This window comes from Pristiophorus japonicus, chromosome 11 (genome assembly GCF_044704955.1).
Source record: "Pristiophorus japonicus isolate sPriJap1 chromosome 11, sPriJap1.hap1, whole genome shotgun sequence".
In the NCBI taxonomy this organism is placed as follows: Eukaryota; Metazoa; Chordata; class Chondrichthyes; family Pristiophoridae; genus Pristiophorus; species Pristiophorus japonicus.
The window spans coordinates 167812325-167840151 of record NC_091987.1 but is presented as its reverse complement, the minus strand read 5'-3'; the positions used below and the strand labels follow the sequence as shown (position 1 = coordinate 167840151).

The 27827-nt window shown below is 47.6% G+C and overlaps 1 protein-coding gene across 7 annotated transcripts in view; it reads right to left on the bottom strand.

The window, feature by feature from the left end:
• arhgap32b (Rho GTPase activating protein 32b) overlaps positions 1–27827 on the bottom strand; it is a 597494-nt gene that overhangs the window by 120156 nt on the left and 449511 nt on the right. For all 7 annotated transcript variants that reach the window (XM_070894258.1, XM_070894250.1, XM_070894251.1 and 4 more), the window contains 3 exons: positions 7251–7343; positions 2284–2406; positions 522–599 (listed from right to left, as the gene is read on the bottom strand). In XM_070894258.1, the coding sequence (XP_070750359.1) occupies positions 522–599; positions 2284–2406; positions 7251–7343 (294 nt within the window). The remainder of the gene's footprint in view (positions 1–521; positions 600–2283; positions 2407–7250; positions 7344–27827) is intronic.

Here is a 27827-nt window from a genome sequence, read left to right as displayed (position 1 = left end):
ATATTCTCACAGGAATATGAAACATAGCTTTTCACAGATTTAATCTCTTCCAGCATCCCGACTGTTTAAAGGGAAGAATTCAACAGAAACGGCAAGAACTGGGTGAAAAAGTGTAGTGAGCGCATAGTACTGGGAGATAATACAAACATAAGAAATAGGAGCAGGAGTGGGCCATTCGGCCCTTCAAGCCTGCTCCGCCATTCAATAAGATCATGGCTGATCTTCCACCTCGATTCCAGTTAAGTGAGTGTTATGTGTATGGAGGGCAAGAGTAAGGAAAGAACGGTGCTATTTAATGGTATGTAACACCAAGCTATGAACATGTTGGCAACATGAGTTTTAGTCATTCAATAATCCAGGTCATGTTCAACTGAACACTATGTTTAAGAAATGACCTGTTCAAACTTACAGCAACAAATACATTTGCAAAAGAGGGTCCACAGCATGTCATGGTAAAATGTTCGTTCAGTGCCCAGCCCCTGACACGTCTATTCCAACACACTCCTGCATCGAGTCCTTACCTGAAACCCATGCTTTCCTCTCCACCATGTGGTATCTTCTTTGGGAGGCATGTCAATAACAGATACTATATCTCCAACCTAGAAAACAGAGCAGAAACAGGGCTTCAGTCAGCCTCCTCACTGCTTCCCCTAGCACACGAGTGCACTGGTCTCCTCCCAGCAACCAGGATCTCTTCACACCCATGCTTAATGGGCAATGGATGCAGTCAAGTAACAAAGGCAAGGAAATACAAACACATCTGTACAACTGTGACAAATCCCACTCTGAGCACACGGTGCAAAACTCTTGGCACGTTGGCTTTACACAGCACAAGAATTGTGATCAGTCCTGGGTACACTACACAGACAGTGTAGGACAATCACAGGGGAGTCTCAAGAGTATCTGCAGGCAGTGCAACTAAATCACGTTTCAAACCAGTTTGAGACAGGCAGTCCAGAGGCTGGTGGTGCACAGCTGGCCTGCTTGAATTAGACAGTGTTTTATAATGCTGGTGTGTTGGTGGCAGGTCCCAGTATTCCCATTGCCAGCAGAGTGTGGGTAAAAGGAAGCAACTTGCATACCTTGGACATGATCCAGCAACGGACCTTCGACAGGTCCCCAAATAGTCATCAAAACCATAGAAATGAAGGCCTCCACTCCCTTCAAACTGCTCCAGCAGGAACTGGCAGTGGGTTGGAATTTGAAAAACATCAGAGTGGCCTTCGCAGTTCAAGCATTTCTGCTTTAACACTACTTTGCCAGAACCCCAGCGAGATATAAAACTGTCAAAGTACATCCACAGCCTAGCTATGCTCATCGGTGATAAAGGCAACTTAAAATGGCCCAGCTACCCATGAAGTTATCTCTACAATTTTCATTGTTCCATCATGTCAAACACTCTAGACATTGTAAAGAAAGCCCATTTCTCCAGCAAAATTTGGTGGAATATAGTCATAGGCTATTAGCTGACGTGCTCCCACCCTTGGGTGTCCGCTGACTCCCTACCAAGCAGATGGCCGACAGATCTAAGAAATTCTGCAGGGGGTCTCTGAGCCCACATTCATGCCTGTAAATACAACTTGGTTCCAAATGGTGGCGCTGCAAGAAGCTCGGGCGGAGGAGTCAGCGGCTGTGCACCAGGATGGGCTCACTCACAATCCTCGCGGCTGGGGCGATTCTCCACTTACTGAGCAGCCCAAGCCGGAACCCCAAATGCTGCAAATCTCACTGGACTGAGAAAACTGGGACTTTTGATTTTAGATCTGTTAATCTGATTGGATATTTCAAATCCAAAGAAACCAATAAGTTGGGTTTTGGCTCATGCCAGCCAGCCAGTTTTACCCATTACAGCGGTATGAGTACAGCTCCCTGATGCTCAGTTGATAAGGAAAGTGTGTACCTGAGCCAAGCTGGTCCCAGGTTCAATTTCCAGTCCGTGCTGAGTCCATTAATGAGGCAGTAGTTGGTCAGTGCAATAAGGTACAGCTCATGTGCCTGATCATTATCCAGTGACGCCTGCTTATATGTACATATGTATGGACAATAATGAGGATAGGATCAGGATTAGGCTTGGCTGTGATTCCCCCACAGTTGACCAGTACTGTCAAAAGCTCACATATGAAAGAATGGCCAGTGGGGAGAGCTTAACTGAGCTCATGGAACAAGTCAGCATCTTCAGGAGGAGGGGGGAAACTGGAGGAGGAAATTTAAATACAAGAGAGTGATTAAATCACCTCTCATTCTATCAGGCGGGTTGTGACCTGTCATTAGGTGGTAACTCACCTCAAAGGACAGCTCGTCCGCAGCCTGGGCGATGTATCGCTTGATCACGTGCGCAGCAGCAATGGCGGGAACATTGATGGAGGACTCTTCGTGCACCAGTAGATGGTTCCCTTTGTTATCTATCTGTGAGAAGATTCAGCAGTGTCACTTGCAACACACACCCGTAAACTTCCTCAATAGGACAACACTTTACTGAATACACACACCGCACAGTCCAAACACACACGAGCAGATACACCCAAACAAACGCTCGAGTCTTCCCATCAGGATCATGTCCCGACATCAGTTACAAAGAGAAGTCCCGAGAGCATCAGGGGCTAATTGTGTGACATGGGCATGGTGGTCATGCTGGCCAGAAGATCATGGGCCAATTCATTTGTGCTGAGGTAGCTGCTCTCAGCCGCGATAGTGGTGGGAATGCTCAGAGCCCCTGTGCTTTCAAACAAAAGAAATCATTCATGTTTCCCGCTCCTGATCACTATCCAGTGCCTCCTGGTGGGAGTCACGGTCGGGTGAGAATAGGATCAGACTCGACTGTGATACCGCCCCCTCATCCGTGAAGCTCACGTATAAAGGGTGATTGGGGAGCGAGAGCCAGCATCTACAGCATGAGAAAACACAAAAGGACAGAGAATACTGGGAGAAGCAGAAAGCATTTACAAAGAGTCAGCACTAACATTATTTCACTCTGTTCAGTCCAATTGCTGACCATCATTTCAACAGTAAATAATATCACCTGAGCTTATCTGAAGGAGCCAGTGAGGGAGTTGAATATTCAGTAAGTGAGATACAATGCAGCATCAGGTGTGTGTTCACCCAGCTCCCTCAGTAACCCTACTGAGCTCATTCTTCCAACACTCGCTATCCAGACAAAAACAATTTAGATGTCACAAGTTTATCAGAATTCCTTGTAACCAATAATTTTTATAAGGATCTCAACAGTGGGAATTTCTCTTTAAAAGGAGGCAAATGGCATCCATACGGCAAAATTCAAACCGTCGACTGATAGTCCATCAGGGGCTTTAACAGGTTGAAGTGGAGACGGGGTTTCACTGCATGCCTGCTTCCCCAGTTCCTCATCCCACTCCTTCGGGCACTGAGACTTGCGGGTATTATAATGTATGTGCTTCATGGGTTCTTTGCTTAAGAATTTATAGCAACACATTGTTATTAAGAACTAGTTGGTTTATTGGCAAAATCATCATCATCATAGGCAGTCCCTCGGAATCGAGGAAGACTTGCTTCCATTCTCAAAATGAGTCCTTAAGTGGCTGAACAGTCCCATACGAGAACCATAGTCCGTGTCACCAGTGGGACAGATAGTCGTTGAGGGAAGGGGTGGGCGGGATTGGTTTGCCGCACGCTCTTTCCACTGCCTGCGCTTGATTTTTGCATGCTCTCGGCGATGAGACTCAAGGTGCTCAGTGCCCTCCTGGATGCACTTCCTCCATTCATGCCGGTCTTTGGCCAGGGACTCCAGGTGTTGGTGGAGATGTTGCACTTGATCAAGGAGGCTTTGAGGGTGTCCTTGAAACGTTTCCTCTGCCCACCTTTGGCTCGTTTGCCGTGAAGGAGTTCCAAGTAGAGCGCTTGCTTTGGGAGTCTCATGTCAGGCATGCGAACAATGCGGCCCGCTCAGCGGAGCTGGTCAAGTGTGGTCAGTGCTTCAATGTTCAATGCTGGGGATGTTGGCCTGGTCGAAGACACCAACATTGTTGTGTCTGTCCTCCCAGGGGATTTGCAGGATCTTGCGGAGACATCATTAGTGGTATTTCTCCAGCGACTTGAGGTGTCTACTGTACATGGTCCATGTCTAAAAAGGTTTAGCAATCACACTACCAGTTCATCCACCAGGCTCACAACCACCTGTCTTGTCGAGGATCCCCCAAACTCAATTGGCTGGGATTTTATTGAGTCTTGTGAACATCACGTGACTGGCTAAGACACTCACAACTCAACAGCTCTACAAACCTGTGAGCATACTCACAGGTACATACATTACAGGTATAACTCTACAGGTGTCAGGCACCTCTCTGCTATCTAATTTTTCCCGCTGGTGTACCCCTCATCTCTGCTTCTTGAAGTTCAAGAGATGCAAATTTGAACACCTATGGCAGACAACTGGTTAACCATCCATCACCAGATCTAACTGGACCACACAAACATGATTAGGTTCTGCTCACCATCGCTAAAACTGCTCACTAGTCAAAGATCATCCAGGAATGCAAACATAACCCCCCCCCTGCCTTCTCTTCACCACAAACCACCTTCTTAAGCCACTCTCCCCTGCCTCATCTACACTTATCTCCAACAACGTGCGAGGAGCTCACGGACTTTTTCCCCCACAAAGATTGAGGCAATCCGTTCAATTGCCTCTGCTGCTTCCCTCCCTTCCCCTAGCCTACGCCGAACGTCCCCTCATGTCCCCCACTGCCCGAGCCCTCAACTCACGTCTTTCTCTAGATTCTATGCCATCTCCTGCCTTGCTCGCTCCGAGGTCAGTCTGTTCATGAGACCCACCTCCTGCCCCCACGATCCTACTCTGAACAAATTATTGACCACCCAACTTCCCTTCCTGGGTCCCATGTTAGCTGATATTGTTAATTGTTCTCTCTCCTCAGGTACTGTTTCCGCCAAATCTGCCGTCATCACCCCCTCCGCAAAACCCCCCCACCCTTGACCCCCCTCTGATTTTGCAAACTACCACTGTATCTACAACCTCACTTTCCTCTCCAAAGTCCTTGAACGTATTGTCGCCTCCAAAATGCATGCCCATCTTTCCCGCAATTCCATGTTGGAATCTGTCCAATTAGGCCCACCACTGTACTGAAACGGCCCTTATCAAAGTCACAAATCACATCCTTTGTGACTGTGATAACCTATCCCTCCTCATTCTTCTCAACCTGTCTGCAGTCGACACGGTTGACCGCACCATCCTCCTCCAACGCCTCTCTACCATCGTCCAGCTGGGTGGAGCAGCCTTTGTCTGGTTCCATTCTTATCTATCGAATCGTAGCCAGAGAGTCTTAGTATTGGCTTCTCTTCCCACTCCCGCACCATTACCTCTGGACCTATCCTTGGCCCACTGCTATTTCTCAACTACATGCTACCCCAGGTGATAGCATCTGAAAACATATCAGGCTCCACATGTACGCTGACGGCACTATTTCACCACCGTCTCTCTGGACCCCTCCAGACTCTGATTTGTCAGACTGATTGTCCTATATCCAATAATGGAGGAGCAGAAATTGCCTCCAACTAAATATTGGGGAAGACATTGTTTTTGGTCCCCACCAGAAACTCTGTTCCCTGGCCACTGTCTGAAGCTGAGCCAGACCATTCGCAACCTTGGTATTGTGACTGACCGCAAGATGAGTTTCCGACCACGTATCTACTCCATCACCAAGACTGCCTACTTCCAACTCCGTAACATCATCCGACTCCAATCCTCCATCAGCTCAGCTGCTGCTGAAACCCACATCCGTGCCCTTTTTGCCTCCAGACTTGATTATTCCAATGCTCCCCTGGTCGGCCTCTCAGCTTCAAAGACTTGTGCTCATCCAAAACTCTGCAGCTTGTCTCTGAACTCACACCAAGTCTCATTCACCCATCACCCCGGAGCTGCACTATCTCCTGATCTGACAATCCCTCCATGGCTTCGTCTGTCCCTATCTGTAACCTCCGCCAGTCCTACAAGCCTTCGATCTCTCTGCTCCTCTCATTCTGGCCTCTTGTGCATCCCTGATTTTAATCGCTCCACCATTGGTGGCTGTGCCATCAGCTGCCTAGGCCCCAAGCTCTGGAATTCCCTCCCTACACCTCTCTGCCTCTCTCCTCCTTTAAGATACTCCGTTAAACCTAAATCTTTGACCAAACATTTGGTCATCCGTCCTGATAGCTCCTTCTGTAGTTCAGTGTCAAAAGTGTTTGTATTGATATCGCTCCTGTTTAAGCGCCTTGGGATGTTTTGCTACGTTAAAGGTGCTCTATAAATGCAAGTTGTTGTTAAGTGTCCAAACTCTGTATGCGCGCCGAGACAAGATGTAGCAGGCTATTCTACCACCGATTGCATCGCAACGGAGTCAAATTCTGCTCACCTAGAGCCCACTTATGTTTGCACACATTTCCCATAAGAAGCCAATGGATAGCAATTAGGAAAAGGAATCCGTGCTGACTTCCCCCTTCCCAAAACGAGCACAATCAGGGCTTGAATCAGCTGGGGAGGCCCTCGCTGATTCTTTGCTCTGGCTCAGGGCTCTGGGGCCGACCTTAGCACTCCCACCACCTGGCGGAGATTGACTAATGTGGCAGAAAGCAGGATTGGCCTGGGGCCTGCTGCACGCTCACTGGGCTTTTCAGTGAGCCTTGGTGAAGGTGGATCCTGATCCAGCTGTGTATAAAAGGGTTGTCCCACCACACGTCACCAGGCTGGGTACTGGGTTAGGAACTGCCATCCCAAGCAGTCGACCAAAATCCCACAGTAGTCAGCGAAGCCGCCTGTATTAATAATCCAGGCTCCCATGCTCGCTTATTTAAAGGAGGTCCGAGCCTAATAGTTGCTACTCATCCAGAACAAGAGGGTATAACCTTAAAATGAGAGCTAGTCCATTCAGGGATAATTCAGGAAGCACTTCTTCACACAAAGGGTCGTGGAAATCTGCAACTGACTCCCACAAAAAGCTGTTGAGACTTGGGGTCAATTGAAAATTGCAAAATTGAGACTGATCAATTTTTGTTAGGTAAGGTTACGGAACCAAGGTGGATAAATGGAGTTAAGATACAGAGCAGCCACGATCTAACTGAAAGGCGAAACAGGCTCGAGGGGCCTGCTCCTGTTCCTACACATTCTACAATGACAACAGCAGTCGGTGACTAGAGGCATTGCGAATTTAAATCTGTTCAGTGCTGCACTTTTTAATGCCTGCTCTGTGACATTACATCGCAGGACACAGAAGCAGAGTACATACCTCCATCCACGTGAGAGCAGGCCCACAGTTGATCTTGTTATCTGCTATGACAGTGAGCCTGGCAAGATACGCCATCAGCATCTGGGTAACGGCCTGTGAAAGAAAAACAATGGCAGATTGTTAATGCTGACACCGGTACACAGGATGGTAAACTACTCCCAAATACCAGCAAGACAAAGAGAGACTGTTAAATCCAACTCTCCAGTCCCAACTGGCAAAGAGGAAGAGAGACAGCTAACCTCAGGAAAGTTAAGCTTAGCAATTGGAAATATGAAGATGGTCTCTCTCCTCTCAAACATTGACTTGATGAAAAGGAACTTTCAGAAAGCTGTGATTGGATGTGTTCTCCACCCTTGGGATGGATCTCAGCATTCGTTAAACGTAATGCATTCTCTAACTATATTAGGGCAGGCCAATCACCCAACCTGGAAAAGGAGGACTCAAAGGAACTATAGGACAGAACATAGAGCACGGATCAAAGCTGGGGCAAGAAATTAAACTAGAGTTAGGAATTACGGACACAGATCGGAACAAAAAAAGAATTGGCAGCACAGATCGGAGTAACGGCATGAATTATGGACACAGATCAGAGGAAGATAAAACAGGAACTATGGGTACAGATAAAGATAGATGGGAATAGGGTAGAGAGAGAGATGGGATAGAAAGAGAGAGAGAGAGATGGGATAGAGAGAGGGAGATGGGGTAGAGAGAGAGTGAGATGCGGGTGGAGTCGGGATAAATGGGTCCCTTTCGGGTTGGAAATCGGTGGTTAGTGGTGTGCCACAGGGATTGGTGCTGAGACCACAACTGTTTACAATATACATAGATGACCTGGAAGAGGGGACAGAGTGTAGTGTAATAAAATTTGCAGATGACTCAAAGATTAGTGGGAAAGCAGGTTGTGTAGAGGACTCAGAGAGGCTGCAAAGAGATTTAGATAGGTTAAGCAAATGGGCTAAGGTTTTGCAGATGGAATACAATTTTCGAAAATGTGAGGTCATCCACCTTGGAAAAAAAACAGTAAAAGGGAATATTATTTGAATGGGGAGAAATTACAACATGCTGCGGTGCAGAGGGACCTGGGGGTCCTTGTGCATGAATCCCAAAAAGTTAGTTTGCAGGTGCAGCAGGTAATCAGGAAGGCGAATGGAATGTTGGCCTTCATTGCGAGAGGGATGGAGTACAAAAGCAGGGAGGTCCTGCTGCAACTGTACAGGGTATTAGTGAGGCCGCACCTGGAGTACTGCGTGCAGTTTTGGTCACCTTACTTAAGGAAGGATATACTAGCTTTGGAGGTGGTACAGAGACGATTCACTAGGCTGATTCCGGAGATGAGAGGGTTACCTTATGATGATAGATTGAGCAGACTGGGTCTTTATTTGTTGGAGTTCAGAAGGATGAGGGGTGATCTTATAGAAACATTTAAAATAATGAAAGGGATAGACAAGATAGAGGCAGAGAGGTTGTTTCCACTGGTCGGGGAGACTAGAACTAGGGGGCACAGCCTCAAAATACGGTGGAGCCAATTTAAAACCGAGTTGAGAAGGAATTTCTTCTCCCAGAGGGTTGTGAATCTGTGGAATTCTCTGCCCAAGGAAGCAGTTGAGGCTAGCTCATTGAATGTGTTCAAATCACAGAGAGATAGATTTTTAACCAATAAGGGAATTAAGGTTACGGGGAGCGGGCGGGTAAGTGGAGCTGAGTCCACGGCCAGATCAGCCATGATCTTGTTGAATGGCGGAGCAGGCTCGAGGGTCTAGATGGCCTACTCCTGTTCCTAATTCTTATGTTCTTATGTTCTTATGGAGGGAGATGGAGATAGAGGGAGATGGAGATAGAGGGAGAGATGAGATGGAGAGAGGTCTGGGATAGAGAGAGGTGTGGGATAGAGAGAGAGGTGGGACAGAGAGAGGTGGGATAGAGAGAGAGGTGGGACAGAGGGAGGTGTGGGACAGAGGGAGGTGTGGGACAGAGGGAGGTGTGGGACAGAGGGAGGTGTGGGACAGAGGGAGGTGTGGGACAGAGAGAGGTGTGGGACAGAGAGAGGTGTGGGATAGAGAGAGGTGTGGGATAGAGAGAGGTGTGGGGTAGAGAGAGGTGTGGGATAGAGAGGGGTGTGGGATAGAGAGGGGTGTGGGATAGAGAGGGGTGAGGGATAGAGAGGGGTGTGGTATAGAGAGGGGTGTGGGATAGAGAGGGGTGTGGGATAGAGAGGGGTGTGGGATAGAGAGGGGTGTGGGATAGAGAGGGTGTGGGACGGAGAGGGGTGTGGGACGGAGAGAGGTGTGGGACGGAGAGAGGTGTGAGACGGAGAGAGGTGTGGGACGGAGAGAGGTGTGGGACGGAGAGAGGTGTGGGACGGAGAGAGGTATGGGACGGAGAGAGGTGTGGTACGGAGAGAGGTGTGGTACGGAGAGAGGTGTGGTACGGAGAGAGGTGTGGGATAGAGAGAGAGGTGAGATCGAGAGAGGTGTGGGATCGAGAGAGGTGTGGGATCGAGAGAGGTGTGGGATCGAGAGAGAGGTGAGATAGAGAGAGGTGGGATAGAGAGAGGTGTGGGATCGAGAGAGAGGTGAGATAGAGAGAGGTGGGATAGAGAGACGGGGCAGATCAAGAGACGGGGCAGAGCGAGAGAGACGGGGCAGAGAGAGAGAGACGGGGCAGAGAGAGAGAGACGGGGCAGAGAGAGAGAGAGACGGGGCAGAGAGAGAGAGACGGGGCAGAGAGAGAGAGACGGGGCAGAGAGAGAGAGACGGGGCAGAGCGAGAGAGACGGGGCAGAGAGAGAGAGACGGGGCAGAGAGAGAGACGGGGCAGAGCGAGAGAGACGGGGCAGAGAGAGAGAGAGACGGGGCAGAGAGAGATACGGGGCAGAGAGAGAGAGAGAGAGACGGGGCAGAGCGAGAGACAGAGAGACGGGGCAGAGAGAGAGAGACGGGGCAGAGAGAGAGAGACGGGGCAGAGAGAGAGAGACGGGGCAGAGCGAGAGAGACGGGGCAGAGAGAGAGAGACGGGGCAGAGAGAGAGACGGGGCAGAGCGAGAGAGACGGGGCAGAGAGAGAGAGAGACGGGGCAGAGAGAGATACGGGGCAGAGAGAGAGAGAGAGAGACGGGGCAGAGCGAGAGACAGAGAGACGGGGCAGAGAGAGAGAGACGGGGCAGAGAGAGAGAGACGGGGCAGAGAGAGAGAGACGGGGCAGAGAGAGAGACGGGGCAGAGAGAGAGAGACGGGGCAGAGAGAGAGAGACGGGGCAGAGAGAGAGACGGGGCAGAGCGAGAGAGACGGGGCAGAGAGAGAGAGAGACGGGGCAGAGAGAGAGAGAGACGGGGCAGAGAGAGAGAGACGGGGCAGAGAGAGAGAGACGGGGCAGAGAGAGAGACGGGGCAGAGAGAGAGACGGGGCAGAGAGAGAGACGGGGCAGAGCGAGAGACGGGGCAGAGCGAGAGAGACGGGGCAGAGAGAGAGAGAGACGGGGCAGAGAGAGAGAGAGACGGGGCAGAGAGAGAGAGAGACGGGGCAGAGAGAGAGAGACGGGGCAGAGAGAGAGAGACGGGGCAGAGAGAGAGAGACGGGGCAGAGAGAGAGACGGGGCAGAGAGAGAGAGACGGGGCAGAGAGAGAGACGGGGCAGAGAGAGAGACGGGGCAGAGAGAGAGACGGGGCAGAGAGAGAGACGGGGCAGAGCGAGAGAGAGAGAGACGGGGCAGAGAGAGAGAGAGACGGGACAGAGAGAGAGAGAGACGGGGCAGAGCGAGAGACAGAGAGACGGGGCAGAGCGAGAGACGGGGCAGAGCGAAAGACGGGGCAGAGAGAGAGACGGGGCAGAGAGAGAGAGACGGGGCAGAGAGAGAGAGAGACGGGGCAGAGAGAGAGAGAGACGGGGCAGAGCGAGAGACAGAGAGACGGGGCAGAGAGAGAGACGGGGCAGAGAGAGAGAGACGGGGCAGAGAGAGAGAGAGACGGGGCAGAGAGAGAGAGAGACGGGGCAGAGCGAGAGACAGAGAGACGGGGCAGAGCGAGAGACAGAGAGACGAGGCAGAGCGAAAGACGGGGCAGAGAGAGAGACGGGGCAGAGCGAGAGACGGGGCAGAAAGAGAGAGAGACGGGGCAGAGAGAGAGACGGGGCAGAGAGAGAGAGAGACGGGGCAGAAGAGAGAGAGACGGGGCAGAGAGAGAGAGAGATGGGGCAGAGAGAGAGAGAGACGGGGCAGAGAGAGAGAGACGGGGCAGAGAGAGAGAGAGACGGGGCAGAGAGAGAGAGAGACGGGGCAGAGAGAGAGAGACGGGGTAGAGAGAGAGAGACGGGGCAGAGAGAGAGAGACGGGGCAGAGAGAGAGAGACGGGGCAGAGAGAGAGAGAGAGAGAGAGACGGGGCAGAGAGAGAGAGAGACGGGGCAGAGAGAGGGAGAGACGGGGTAGAGAGAGAGAGACGGGGTCGAGAGAGAGACAGAGAGAGAGAGAGAGAGAGACGGAGTAGAGAGAGAGAGAGAGAGAGACGGGGTAGAGAGAGAGAGAGAGAGAGAGACGAGGTAGAGAGAGAGAGAGAGAGAGAGAGACGGGGTAGAGAGAGAGAGAGACGGGGTAGAGAGAGAGAGAGAGACGGGGTAGAGAGAGAGAGAGAGACGGGGTAGAGAGAGAGGGAGACGGGGTAGAGATGTGGGTTATTTGTGGACACCGATGATTTTGATGTGTAAGTGGAGCCATCCATGAGAACATAGTGTAATACTGAACACAATGCTAGATCTAGTGTGATGATCACACAGGCAGTATCTAATGCAGCAAAACAAAGATTGGGTCTCACCAAGAGTGTATGCAATTCAGGGCCTATTGCTATAACCTCATTCACCCATCACCCCTGTGCTCACTGACCTACATTGGCTCCCGGTTAAGCAACGACCCGATTTTAAAATTCTCATCCTTGGTTTCAAAATTCTCCGTGGCCTCATCCCTCCCTGTCTCTGTAATTTCCAGCCCCACAACCCTCCGCGTTCCCTGGGCTCCTCCAAATCTGTCCTCTTGAGTATCCCCAAGTTTTAATCGCTCCATCATTGGTGGCCGTGCCTTCAGCTGCCGAAGCTCTAAGCTCTGGAATTCCCCCTAACCTCCAGCTCTCCTCATTCAGGGTTCTTCTTAAAAACTATCTCATTGATCAATCTTATGGTCATCTGTCCTGATATCTTGTTCTATGGCTCTGTGTCAAAAATGTTTTTCTTTTATTGATATCAATCTTGTTAAGCGCCGTGAGATGTTTCACTGCGTTAAAGGCACTATATGAATGAGAGAGGCAGGAGGGCGAAGGCTGACTACAGTGCGGGCAGATACAGCTGGGGCGGTGAGGTCGGGGAGAAGGGGCAGCACGAGTTCGTAGAAGGATGTGATCAGGGTCCAGGAGAGGCAAGGGCCAGCCCACACTGCGATATGTGTGGGCACTAGGTCCGCACACCAGAGCTGGTCTCCAGTTGTCCTGGGTAATCCTTGCCACTGGACCAAGACCTAGCTCTGTCAAGCCCGTGTGGTGGCTGGTGTGCAACGGTCACCACACGTTAAAAAAATCCACGCACAGGCATCGTCCACCCTTCAAGATGTAGTTCGGGATCTGGAGTCTTAGGTTCTTCATTGAAACACCTGTGAACTCATCCTTTTTCAGCGTGGAAGCAAGTCATCCTCGCTTCGAGGGACTGCCTATGATGATGATAATGATGATGATTTACAAAACAAGAAAATAAAATCATTTTTCTCGACAGCTTCATGTTTTTGCTCCAACACCGCTAAGTGTGCCCACTCCTGCATGTAACAGCAGAGGGGCTATATTTGTTCAGTGTCTCTCGGCTAGAGGGGGCAAGACATGCAAGGGTTCTTGCTCCTGATCGCTATCCAGACATTCTCTAATTGGAAGTGCACATGCTGAGAACACACAGCAAGGTTCCCAGATGAATTATGATTACTTGAATGATGAAATACCAGAGAGTGTCAGGAGCCCACATAATTGGATCCCAGCGAGGAATGAGGACGTGGCAGGGGGAAAAAATCCTTCTGTAGCATTTGGCTCCAAACACACAGAAGTGAGTCTACAATATTCCAGGAATTGGAGAGGTTGCTGGCTCCAGCCACGGATTCCAGGCCTCGTGTCTTTGTGAATTATGGCACCGCTTTGGATATGGTCGCACTTTGCTCCAACTCGGCCAGTGACCCAGAGAAACACAGGCAGCATGATCCGCGACTGTGGAACGCGCAGTACAGGCTCGAATAAACCAGACTTGACAGAGATCTGACAGTAAAACGAGAGGAATGAGGAGAAAAGTTCCATGACCATAAATGACACAAATTGCGTGTCAGCACTTTGCTCCCAGACTAACCTCCCCAGCCACACCCTCAGTTAAGGTTCTTGAAGCACTGACCACACTTGATCAGCTCCGCTGGGCAGGCCACATTGTCCGCATGCCAGACACGAGACTCCCAAAGCAAACGCTCTACTCGGAACGCCTACATGGCAAACAAGCCAAAGGTGGGCAGCGAAAACGCTACAAGGACACCCTCAAAGCCTCCCTGATAAAGTGCAACATCCCCATTGACACTTGGGAGTCCCTGGCCAAAGACCGCCCTAAGTGGAGGAAGTGCATCCGGGAGGGCGCTGAGCACCTCGAGTCTCATCGCCGAGAGCATGCAGAAATCAAGCGCAGGCAGCGGAAGGAGCGTGTGGCAAACCAGTCCCACCCACCCCTTTCCTCAACGACTATCTGTCCCACCCGTGGCTCTCGTATTGGACTGTTCAGCCACCTAAGGACTCATTTTAAGAGTGGAAGCAAGTCTTCCTCGATTCCGAGGGACTGCCTATGATGATGATGGTAAAGTCCTTGTCCTTTCCATAGTTCAATTGTCACCCCTCCAACTGCCCTAACACACCCTGATTGATGAGCTTGGTGCTCTGGTCATCCCCTCTAACCGATGCTACATCCTATAACCACAGATTGGGATTGGGAGCACATTGGCATTGTGCACTGCGGTACTTACCCTCCACTTTATTCCTTTCGGTTTCTATTTTGTATCCCATAGTCGCCAACTGGGAGCACCCAGGCTCTTCTCCCTCTCATTGTCCGTAAATTACTCCTCTTGGAGATGCTACATCCTTTGTTCAGCACCACTGCTCAATGCAGCTCACATGGGGGGAAAATGCCACCTTTCCCCCCAAATGACGCTTGTGAAAGGCTGAACAGCAGCAAGGACACAGTCAAACCTGCCCCAAGCTAGCTAAATAGGACATTACCTCACAGTCAATGACATGCACAATCACTGGAGCCACACATCATCCTCCACCTGTGCCTTTTAATCTTCTGCTGCGAAGAGATTTAATCCCGTAAACACACGCAGCTTTTTCATTAACCTTCATTTTCCATGAAAAGATATAGGAGCTTTACATCAGGGCAGACAGGATTGATGCATCACTGAGACCCAGACCTGGGAGTACGCTGCCCTCCGTCCCCATCACCGGTCAACCCCTCGCATCGCCCGCATCCAATCTTCCCCACTGCAGCTCTTCGCAACGTCATTTTGCACCTTTTTCTCTCTCACTTTATTTTCAAAGACACAGTACTGAAACTTAATCCCAAGCTTTGAACTAAAGTACTCAAACACTTGATATCCAACGACTGCCAGACGAGGCCCTGGGAGGAGAATTCTGGGGGAGGGTTTTCTTCTTTATAAAACCACGAGTGAGTTTCAAAAAATGATCGCCTCTCATGGCAGTGACTGAGCGCGGATGTGATCCACAGCACTGGCAGCACTCCCTCCCCGCCCATCCCCGATAGCTCACTCAAACCCCCGATAACTCCCTCCCCTCCATCCCCGATAACTCACTCAAACCCCCGATAACTCCCTCCCCCCCCATCCCCGATAACTCACCCCTCCCCCCATCCCCAATAACTCACTCAAACCCTCGATAACTCCCTCCCCTCCATCCCCAATAACTCACTCAAACCCCCGATAACTCCCTTCCCTCCATCCTGATAACTCATTCCTCCCCCCAACCCCGATAACTCCCTTCCCCCGATCCCCAACAACTCACCCCTCCCGCCATCCCCAATAACTCACTTAAACTCCCTATATCTCACCCCTTCCCCCATCTCTGATAACTTACTCAAACCCCCGATAACTCCCTTCCCTCCATCCCCGATAACTCCCTCCCCTCCATCCCCGATAACTCACCCACACCTACCACACCCTCCCATCCTGTATGGCTCAAAGGTATGGACCATGTACAGTAGACACACCTCAAGTCGCTGGAGATATATCACTAACGATATCTCAGTAAGATCCTACAAATCCCCTGGGAGAACAGACGCACCAACATCAGCATCCTCATCCAGGCTAACATCCCCTGCATTGAAGCACTGACCACACTTGATCAGCTCCGCTGGGCAGGCCACATAGCTCGCATGCCAGACACGAGACTCCCAAAGCAAGTGCTCTATGCGGAGCTCCTTCATGGCAAACGAGCCAAAGGTGGGCAGCGGAAACGTTACAAGGACACCCTCAAAGCCTCCCTGATAAAGTGCAACATCCCCACCGACACCTGGGAGTCCCTGGCCAAAGCCCGCCCTAAGTGGAGGAAGAGCATCCGGGAGGACGTTGAGCACTTCGAGTCTCATCGCCGAGAGCATGCAGAAATCAAGCGCAGGCAGCGGAAAGAGCGTGCGGCAAACCAGTCCCACCCTCCCCTTCGCTCAACGACTATCTGTCCCACCTGTGACAGAGTCTGTAGCTCTCGTGTTGGACTGTTCAGCCACCAAAGAGCTCGCTTCAGGAGTGGAAGCGAGTCTTCGATTCCAAGGTACTGCCTATGATGATGATGACCCCGATAACGCCCCTGATAACTCCTGCGTCCGGTCGCGATCTTCGGGTCGGGTTTTGCGGAGGCGCTGAGCAGCACCGCCGGGAAGAGCTGCGCTGGGTGTGCAACGCCTCTGGTTGCGACACCGTCCGAGTGTTGAGTCGAACCCAACTCGTACGCCTGGAATTGCGCCTCACAATCACCGCCTGGGATACCAGAGCTGTCCAGCTGTGCCGGCGGCGGTGAGGAAGGTAAAGGGCTGTAACGAGTGTTTGTTCTTTTAATTTGTTTAGCGATTTGTGTTGTGGTGGCGTGGGCAATGTGTTGGGAATGTCCCCACACCCCCGCCCAAGGCCTCTCTCGGAGCACACGCGGCCCGGCCCGGCCCGGCTCTTTAGTTTGCGAGTTTCCCATTTTTGCGCCACGAATGCTGTACAACGCGCCCTACGCGCTGCGCACCCTGACGCAGGGCCCAGATACCCAACTTCCTTACTAAAGCGCATATTCCTGGCCGCTAACTTTCCCGCCCCGCCTCTGTTTTCACCTCAGAAACAGAAAAGCCTAAAATCCAGCCCAAAATAACAGCTTGAAATAAAGTGAGGTAAAGAGTTAATATAAGAGTTGTTGAGTCCAGTTCGTTGGATATATTCAAAAGGGAGTTAGATGTGGCCCTTACAGCAAAGGGATCGGGGGGTATGGAGAGAAGGCAGGGGTTGGGTACTGAGGTTGCATGATCAGCCTTGATCATATTGAATGCTGGTACAGGCACGAAGGGCCGAATGGCCTACTCCTGCACCTATTTTCTATGTTTCTATAAAGAAATTAAATTGCCTGTACAGCAATGTGCGGAGCAGCCAAAACAACATGGCAGAATTGGAGGCAATAACCCATAGTGAGGAGTCAGAGGCAGTAGGGACAACTGAAACATAGAGAATGGGACTGTCAGTTAAATATTGTAGGATATAATATATTTAGAAAAGATATAGAAGGAAGAAGAGGAGTGGGGTAGCTGCACTAATTAGAGACAACAATGGCAGTCGGAAAAAGGGACATAACTAACATTAAGATAGAAACAGAATCCATAAGGATTGAGATAAAGGATAAGAAGGGACTGATCACATATTTGGGGTATTCTATAGACCACTGAATAGTGGAAGGGAAGTAGAGGAAGAAATATGTAAGCACATTTTTGAATTGAGTAAAAGACATATAATGATAAATGTAGGAGATTTTAATTACTTTAAACAAACTGGCAAGATGTAGGGAATGGGAAAAAGAATGATCAGGATTCCTTTCGTACCCAGTATATAAGAGGCCCAACAAGACAGGAATCACTGCTGGATCGAGTAATTGGAAATGAACCAGAGCAGATAAAAAAAATAAGCATTGGGGAACATCTAGACAATAGTGATCACAACATAATCAGGTTCAAAATAATGATTGAGAGACACATAAGCAAAACAAAAACCAAAGTATTAGATGAGGCAAAAGCTGATTTTGAGGGGAGGATTGAGGTAGGGAAAATAAACTAAAAATATTGACAAAAAGATAGAACTGTAGTGGGAAATATTTAAACTGTGACAGAGTTCAGGAGAAATACATTCCTCTAAAAATCAAGAACAAGCTAGCCAATATCGAAACACCAAGGATGAATAAAGTAATAAACATAAAATTGAAACAGACAAAGGCATACTCTAAGTACAGATAGTAAAGAGGATGACAAAAGGGAATACGAAGAGGCGAGGAAAGAGGTTTGAAAAAACAATTAGGAAAGCAGAGAGGAATATAAAAAGAAATAGTAAAGAATTCTCCAGACACATAAATAAAAGGAAATTCAGGATACACCACAGGATACTCATGATAAACTCATAGATAATACTGAGTAATTACTCTGCCAGAATATAAAGGCGGGAGATAATTGAAAAACAAATTAAACTTAGAAAGGATAAAAACCCTGATCCAGATGGATTCATCGCACACATTAAAAGAAGCTAAACAAGAGATAGTAGACACTATTACATATAGATAAACATGCATTAGAAAAGGGAATCGTGCCAGTGGACTGGCGAACAGCTAATGTGATTTCTATATTTAAAATGGGACACAGAACACGTCCAGGAAACTATAGACAATTTAGCTTAACGTCAGTAATAGGAAAAATAATGGAATCTTTACTCAAAGATGTATTAGATAAAAAATAGTCAGCATGGATTTCAAATGGGAAGGTCAAGCTTGACAAAACTTATTTAATTCTGTGAAGATGTAATGGAAAGAGTAGACAAGGGTAATGCAGTAGATGAAATATACTTGGATTTTCAAAAGGCCTTTGATAAGGTACCACATAGTCGACTCATTACTAAGGTCAGAGCATTTGGAGTAAGGGGACAAGTAGCAGAATGGATAGCAAGCGTCCTACAAAACAGAAAAAGAGAGAGATGGGGATAAAAGGTAGTCACTCAGACTGGCAGAAGGTTGGATATAGTCCGCAGGAATCGGTGCTGGGACCACTGAGGTTAACCATTTACAAAAACATTATGGATTAGGGAGCCGGAAGTGCAATTATCAAAATTTGCAGACGACAGGAAATTAGAAGTGCAGTTAATACTGAGGAAGACCGCGACAAAATACAAGTCAGTAATAAACTTGGAGAATGGGTGTTGGAAATGGCAAATTAATTTCAATATAGATAAATGTGAGGTGGGACATTTTGGTAGGAGGAATAAGAATGGCCACATGATCCTTGGATAATAAAAGTCTAAACTGGATAGAGGAGTAAAGGGATCTCGGGATACAGATACACAAATGATTATAAGTAGTAATGCAAGTTAACAAGGCCATAAAAATTGCAAACATTTGGGGGAGTATTGCACACAGTTCGGGTCTTCATATTATAAAAAGGATATAGAGGCATCGGAGAGAGTGCAAGAAAGATTCACAAGGATGATACCAGAATTGAGAGGGTACACTTATCCGGAAAGGCTGGGGCTCTTTTCTCAAGAGGCTCAGTGTCAAATTTTGTTTGATAATCGCTCCTGTGAAGCCCCTTGGGAGATTTTACCATGTTAAAGGCTCGATAAATGCAAGCTTTTGTTGATGTTGAAGTAGGGTGGGAGGAGGATGGTATGGAGTGTAAATACAGGCATGAGGCAGTTGGGCGATTGGCCTGTTTCTATGCTTTAAATTATATGCATATGCAAGACTGACTAAAAACTTCCAGTCGGTCACCCAAGTTATGAAGAGGCTTCATAGGGTAGACGTGGAGAAGATATTTCCACTTGTCGGGGGAGTCAAAAATTAAGGGTCCTACATCGAAGATAGTCACTAATTCTTTCCTTCTTTCTTTCTTTCCTTCTCATGGAGTAGTTGAGGCGAATAGAATACATGCATTTAAGGAGAAGCTAGATAAGTACATGAGGGAGTAAGGAATAGAAGGATATGCTGATGGGGTAAGATGAAGTACGGTGGGAGGAGGCTCGTGTGGACCTTAAACACCAGTTGGGCTAAAAGGCCTATTTCTGTGCTGTAAAATGCTAAGTAATGCTATGTAATCTGACCAAGTGATGCAGCTCAAGGTCAAACCTCCCAGAGATGTCTGGTCAGTCAGGTCTGCAGTACATCTTACCCAAGTAACTGAAGGGTTTATATTCAAAACTTCGAGAGGTCCGAAAAAGGCTCGTGAACATCACTTGCTAGTAGTGACCACAGATAGCCAGAGCAAAACACCTAAAAATAGTAGGCTTTCAAATCTTATTATAAACCCATGGAAACTATCAGAACCATCTGATATGGGCTCCTTACAGAGCTGAGAACAAAGTTGGCCAGTTCCTTCTAAGTTTGCCTGTTTAACAGTAGCTCATGCAGAAATTTAAAAGGACTGTGCATTGAAAGCACAGTGCAGCCTACAAGGAAACCTGATAGTGACTACATCGGATATACAGCACAGAAACAGGTCATTCGGCCCAACCAGCTCCATTCGAGCCTCCTCTCGTCTTTCCTCATCTAAATCTATCAGCGTAACCTTCTATTCCCTTCTCCCTCATATGCTTGTCTAGCCTCCCTTTAAATGCATCTATATCATTCACACTTCAACCACTCCCTGTGGTAGCGAGCTCCACATTCTCACCACTCTTTAGACTAGATTTTCAGTTGTCAGTAAAAACGGTAGTTTTACGCCAAAATTACCATTACCGTTTTTGCTGCGTTACCGTTTTAAGGCCTAAATTTCGGCCTTTACTTCATCGGTAAAATCGGCGTTGCACGAGGATTCGCGGCACAAACCGCGAGTTTCAGCAACTTTAGTCCAAGGCCAGTAGCGCTGCGAGAGAGGCCGTGGGAGGGTGGAAAAACAAAAAAAAATTGCAAAAAACATTCACTTAAACCCTTACCTACAAAATCGCTGAAAAAGAACTAAAAAATAAAAACGCTAATTTACCTTTTTTTGCAGGTGTTCACACTTACCGCTGCTGGCAGGGCTGCACCGACAGGTGTGACCCGTCGGTATTCTGGGAGTGGCGGAGTGTGCCGAAAGTACGACGGTAACGCAATCCGTGATGTTGCATGTCGTTTCACGTCAGCGCATCTCTCCCCAGCGGTACGTGGAAGCGCCACCACAAAAAGATGCCCGAAGACCCGCCGACCGGGTTTAGTTGCAGAGTCACACAGTCGGCTAAATTCTAGCCCTTTGTGTGAAGAAATTTCTTCTGAATGCCCTATTGGATTTAACATAAGAAATAGGAGCAGGAGGACGCCATTCGGCTCCTCTAGCCTGTTCCTTCATTCAATGAGATCATGGCTGATCTTCTACCTCAACTCCACTTTCCTGCACTGTCCCCACATCCCTTGACTCCCTTAATGCCCAAAAATCTATCGCTCTCGGTCTTGAATATACTCAACGACTAAGTCTGCACAACCCTCTGGGGTAGGGAATTACAAAGATTCACCACTCCCTGAGTGAAGAAGTTTCTCCTCATCTCAGTCCTAAATGGCTGACCCCTTATTCTGAGACCGTGACCCCTGGTTCTAGACTCCCCAGCCAGGGGAAACATCCTCCCTGCATTTACCTATCAAGCCCTCTTGATAACTATCTTATATTGATGGCCTCTAGTTATGCTCTTCACCCAAGTGGAAAGATTGTTTTTGGGGGCTAAATTGCCCGTTTTTGCATCCCGTTAGCACCCAGGGGGAGGGGGTGGGGCAATATACCGGTTAGTGCTCGGGCCGCCGCGCAATCGACGATGATAGCTACCTGCGCCAGCCTTGCGGCCCATGGGACAATTTCCCTCGTGGCCCACGGGGCAATATCCCTCACGGCCCACGGGGCAATTTCCCCCGCGGAGCATTAAGGGGTTGGCGCAGGCGGCTATCTTATTTCATCGGCTGACTTGCGGGTGGACTCGGCGATGCCGGTCCTAACGTGGTGCAGGCCGCCATTGTGCAGCCCAGCACTCCGTCTCAGGTGCCGGGCTGCTGGCCCGGTCTCACGCAGCCCCGGTGGTCCCGTGGCGGCTACGAAAGGGCCATGCAGAGTGTGCAGCGGCCCTGCCGTTTAACGGAAGGGGAGGGGCGTTGTAACACGTCAACGCAACGCGGAGCATCCGCATTGCGCTGGACTCAACGACGCACTATCGCCCCGAGACACGCCCCGAAAGGAAGCAGAGCGACAGAGTAAGCTCTCTGTCCCTGAGGGGCGGTAGGTCCAATTCCACATTGGGGGCGGGACCTCTTGGCCAGGCAATAAAAGTCCCGGCCCCGGAAGATATTCGCCCCAATCGGGGTGTGGGGCAATTTCGCCCCCTCTGTATCCACTCTATCAAAACCTTTCATAATTTTAAAGACCTCTATTCGGTCACCCCTCAGCTTTTTTTTTTCAAGAGAAAAGAGACCCAGCCTGTTCATCCTTTCCTGATATGTGTATCCTCGTACTTCTGGTATCATCCTTACAAATCCTCTCTACACCCTCTCCAGTGCCTCTATATCCTTTTTATAATGTGGCGACCAGAACTGTAGGCAGTACTCGAAGTGTGGTCTAACCAAGGTTCGACACAGGTTTAGCATAACTTCCCGACTTTTCAATTCTATACCTCCAGAAATAAACCCTAGTGCTTGGTTTGCTTTTTTATGACCTTGCTAACCTGTGTCGCAATTTTTAGTGATTTGTGTATTTGTACTCCGAGATCATCCCACCCAGACTCGCACCCTCCAAGTAATAAGTGACCGCACCCTCCAAGTAATAAGTGACCTCCCAATTCTTCCCACCAAAATGTAATACCTCATATTTATCTGTGTTGAACTTCATTTGCCAATTATATACCCATTCTGCAAGTTTATTAATGTCCTCCTGTAATTTGTTGCAGTCCTCCTCAGTATTGACTATCTCCCTCCTCCCTCCCCCCCACCCCTCCCTCCCGCCACAATTTAGAAATTATATTTTGATTCCAAGGTCTAAATCATTAATACAAATTGTGAACACTGGTCCCACGGATCGTTGTTGAAAACCTCTACCCATCTTCTGCCACTGTCTCTTGAAGCCAGCCAGTATCCATTCTGCTACTTGTCCCATCTCTGCATTCTCTGACCTTGTTCATCATTCTATTATGGGGTACCTTATCGAAGGCCTTTTGAAAATCCAGATAAATTACATCTACTGCATTACCATTGTCTACTCTCTCTATTGCCTCTTCAAAAAATTCAATCAGGCTGGTCAAGCAAGACCTTCCCTTTTGAAATCTATGCTGACTATTCATTATTATATTTTTGGTTTATAGATGTTCTTCTATTTTCTCCTTTAGTAGGGATTCCATTATTTTTCTTACCACCAATGTTAAGCTGACAGATAATTCCCTGGATATGTTCTAACCCCCTTCTTAAATACAGGTATTACATTAGCTATCTGCCAGTACTCTGGCACCACACCTTTTTCGAATGAATTATTAAATATGTGAAGTAATGCCGCTGCTATCTCTTCCCTAGATTCTTTTAAAATATGTGCATGTAATTCATCTGGACATGGGGTTTTTGCCTCTTTGAGTTTGATTAGTTTATTTAATATATTCCCTCTTTTTATGCACTTATCTCATTACTAATCTCATCACTCAATGCCATGTCTACCTGTTCTATCTCCCTGGTAAATACTGAAGCAAAATAATGATATTTCTGCCACCTCTCTGGCATTGCGTGTGGTATTATCCTGTCTATCCCTTAATGGCCCTATTCCCATCCCAACCTTCCCTTTTTATTGATGTGCCTGAAAAATATTTTACTATTTTGTTTTATATTCCTTGATAATTTAATTTTGTAGTTTCTCTTTGCCTTTCTAACTGTATTTTCGACTTCTCTCCTAATCTCATAAGAACATAAGAATTAAGAACAGGAGTAGGCCATCTAGCCCCTCGAGCCTGCTCCGCCATTCAACAAGATCATGGCTGATCTGGCCGTGGACTCAGCTCCACTTACCCGCCCGCTCCCCATAACCCTTATTGGTTAAAAATCTATCCATCTGTGACTTGAATACATTCAATGAGCTAGCCTCAACTGCTTCCATGGGCAGAGAATTCCACAGATTCACAACCCTCTGGGAGAAGAAATTCCTTCTCAACTCGGTTTTAAATTGGCTCCCCCGTATTTTGAGGCTGTGCCCCTAGTTCTAGTCTCCCCGACCAGTGGAAACAACCTCTCTGCCTCTATCTTGTCTATTCTTTTCATTATTTTAAATGTTTCTATAAGCTCACCCCTCATCCTTCTGAACTCCAACGAGTAAAGACCCAGTCTACTCAATCTACCCTCACCTCTGGAATCAGCCGAGTGAATCGTCTCTGTACCCCCTCCAAAGCTAGAAGATCCTTCCTTAAGTAAGGTGCCCAAAACTGTACGCAGTACTCCAGGTGCGGCCTCACCAATACCCTATACAGTTGCAGAAGGACCTCCCTGCTTTTGTACTCCATCCCTCTCGCAATGAAGGCCAACATTCCATTCGCCTTCCTGGTTACCTGCTGCACCTGCAAACTAACTTTTTGGGATTCATGCACAAGGACCCCCAGGTCCCTCTGCACTGCAGCATGTTGTAATTCCTCCCCATTCAAATAATATTCCCTTTTACTGTTTTTTTTCCCCCAAGGTGGATGATCTCTCACTTTCCGACATTGTATTCCATCTGCCAAACCTTAGCCCATTCGCTTAACCTATCTCAATCTCTTTGCAGCCTCTCTGTGTCCTCTACACAACCCGCTTTCCCACTAATCTTTGTATCATCTGCAAATTTTGTTACACTACACTCTGTCTCCTCTTCCAGGTCATCTATGTATATTGTAAACAGTTGTGGTCCCAGCACTGATCCCTGTGGCACACCACTAACCACCGATTTCCAACCCGAAAACGACTCATTTATCCCGACTCTCTGCTTTCTGTTCGCCAGCCAATTCTCTATCCATGCTAATACATTTCCACTGACTCCGCGTACCTTTATCTTCTGCAGTAACCTTTTGTGTGGCGCCTTATCGAATGCCTTTTGAAAATCTAAATACACCACATCCATGGGTACACCTCTATCCACCATGCTCGTTATATCCTCAAAGAATTCCAGTAAATTAGTTAAACATGATTTCCCCTTCATGAATCCATGCTGCGTCTGTTTGATTGCACTATTCCTATCTAGATGTCCTGCTATTTCTTCCTTAATGATAGCTTCAAGCATTTTTACCACTGCAGATGTTAAACTAACCGACCTATAGTTACCTGCCTTTTGTCTGCCCCCTTTTTTAAACAGAGGCGTTACATTAGCTGCTTTCCAATCTGCTTCTACCTCCCCAGAGTCCAGAGAATTTTGGTAGATTATAATGAATGCATCTGCGATAACTTCCGCCATCTCTTTTAATACCCTGGGATGCATTTCATCAGGACCAGGGGACTTGTCTACCTTGAGTCCCATTAGCCACTACCCTACTCGTGATAGTGATTGTCTCAAGGTCCTCCCTTCCCACATTCCTGTGACCAGCAATTTCTGGCATGGTTTCTGTGTCTTCCACTGTGAAGATCGAAGCAAAATAATTGTTTAAGGTCTCAGCCATTTCCATATTTCCCATTATAAAATCCCCCTTCTCATCTTCTAAGGGACTAACATTTACTTTAGTCACTCTTTTCCGTTTTATATATCTGTAAAAGCTTTTACTATCCGTTTTTATGTTTTGCGCAAGTTTACCTTCGTAATCTATCTTTCCTTTCTTTATTGCTTTCTTAGTCATTCTTTGCTGTCGTTTAAAATTATCCCAATCTTCTATTTTCCCACTAACCTTGGCCACCTTATACGCATTGGTTTTTAATTTGATACTCTCCTTTATTTCCTTGGTTATCCACGGCTGGTTATCCCTTCTCTTACTGCTCTTCTTTTTCACTGGAATATATTTTTGTTGCGTACTATGAAAGAGCTCCTTAAAAGTCCTCCACTGTTCCTCAATTGTGCCACCATTTAGTCTGTGTTTCCAGTCTACTTTAGCCAACTCTGCCCTCGTCCCACTGTAGTCCCCTTTGTTTAAGCATAGTACGCTCGTTTGAGACACTACTTCCTCACCCTCAATCTGTATTACAAATTCAACCATACTGTGATCACTCTTCGTATTCTCCCTTATCATGCACTCCCCTGCTGTCTATGTACTTAATGTATGCCTCTTTCCTTACCCTCAATTGTTCCCTTGTGGCTTTATTTATCCATGGAGTCTCATTAGTGTTTAGTTTGTTCTTTCCGTTTAGTGGAATATATTGTACCTGCACTCTGTTGAACACCGTTTTAAATGTTTCCTATTGCTGTTCTACATCGATCTATTCTCAGCCCCTCAAATTCAGCTTTTCTCCAATCTATTGCCCTGGTTTTCGTCATACTTAAGTACTTCTCAATTATCATCTTAGTGCGTATTATATTATGGTCACTACTGCCTAGATGTTCCCCTACTTTTGCTTCTCTTATCTGCTCTGGTTCATTCCCCATTACTAGATCCAATAGCGAATCCTCCTTTATTGGGCTTTTTACATATTGGATTGAATTACATATTGGGTTAGAAAAGAGTTCTGTACACATTGTATGAACTTCATTCCCTTATCTCCTTTACCTTCCTATTCTGTCCAATTAATATTGGGGTAGTTGAAATCCCCCATGATTATTATTCTGTTTTTTTACTCATTTCTGTAATTTGTCTGCATATTTCTTCCTCCACCTCCCTTCCACTATTAGATGGTCTGTAGACTAAACCTATTAGTGTGATTGACCCTTTATTATCTTTTATGGATTCTATTTTTGTCTTGCTGATAGCTGTGTAACTTTTTTCTACTGCCATTATGTTAAACCTAATAAGTACAGCTATTCCAGCTTTCCTTTTTCCCTCTCTATCTTTTCGAAATATGTTATAGCCTGCAATGTTTAATTCTCAGTCCTGATTTTTCTGTAGCCACGTCTCAGTAATCCCTACGCATGATTGCCTCCAGTTCCCCTGTTTTATTACAGACACTGCGTGTATTGCTGTGCAATTTAACTCATTTTTAATAGGATTTCCTCTCACTTTATGTTTAACCATCTTTTTAGATTCCTGTTCTATAACTATTTATTCCTTTGCCATCAATGTCCTCCCTTACTTTATTCTTTCCTATGCTGTTTTGTTTATATTTAGGCTGGTTATGTTTCTTGTAGATGCCTCCGCCCATTTTATTAGTTTAAAGCCTTTGCCACCTCCCTATTTAACCTTTCTGCTCGGAAAGTTCATTGGCTGCGAAGCAGTTTAGGACGCCCGAAGAACATGAAAGGGGCTATATAAATGCGGTTCTTAATAAAGCAGCTTGCTACAATTAGGTGTGACTGCATCTCTCGGGTATTTTTTGAGCTGCACAAAGTCTGACTTGTCTTAAGTTCCCCATTTTCCACCACAGCGGTGCAGTGTTCTCTGCAGCCAATGCCTGCTCTGCTTCACCTGAGGTGAGAACGTCCACTAGGAAGGAAACAGTTGCTTCAACTTGAAAACCTGAACAATACCTGTTGTAATTCTTGCATTACAACAGTGACTACACTTCAAAAGTAATTCATTGACTGTAAAGTGCTTTGGAACGTGCTGAAGGCACTATATAAATGCAAGTCTATCTTTCTTCACCTGCAATGAGAGTGAGCTGAGAGCAGGTCTGAATGATCTGTGAGCTGTGAGATCGTTTGACGGAATGCATCAAGTCATATATTCTACCATTAAGTACATTCGCAGCTCTGCCCTGAGTACCCAGATTACAGAATCTATCAGCGAGGAAGCGAGTGTGCTGCATCAGCACTATAGCAGTGATAGCACTTGGGGAATCACTCCCATTAATGACCGGACACATTTACACTGCAACTGAAACAAAGTGCAGCAAACTTTTCAAACCACTTCTGGGAGCAGGAAGAAAGCACTTACTGTATTTCATGTTGCTGAAAAGTGTTCAATACATTCTGTGATCTCCTTTAACCTGTCCTCGTGATAGAATAAGAACTCTACTGGCTAGATAATGTGCCTTTCCCAGTTGCAATGTGATTATTTGCTGCAGTGGAATCAAAGAAGAAAAGGAGGGAAAGCTGGGGGGGGAGGGGAAGGGGGGAGCAGGAAATATGGGAAAGGGAGGGGAGGAGAGGAGGGGAGCATGGGAGAGGAACAGGGAACGAGAGGGAAGCAAGAGAGAAGAGGGCAGTAGAGGGGATGGGAGCGGGCAGAAAAGGAGAGTGGAGGAGGAGGGGGGAGAAGAGGGGAGCAA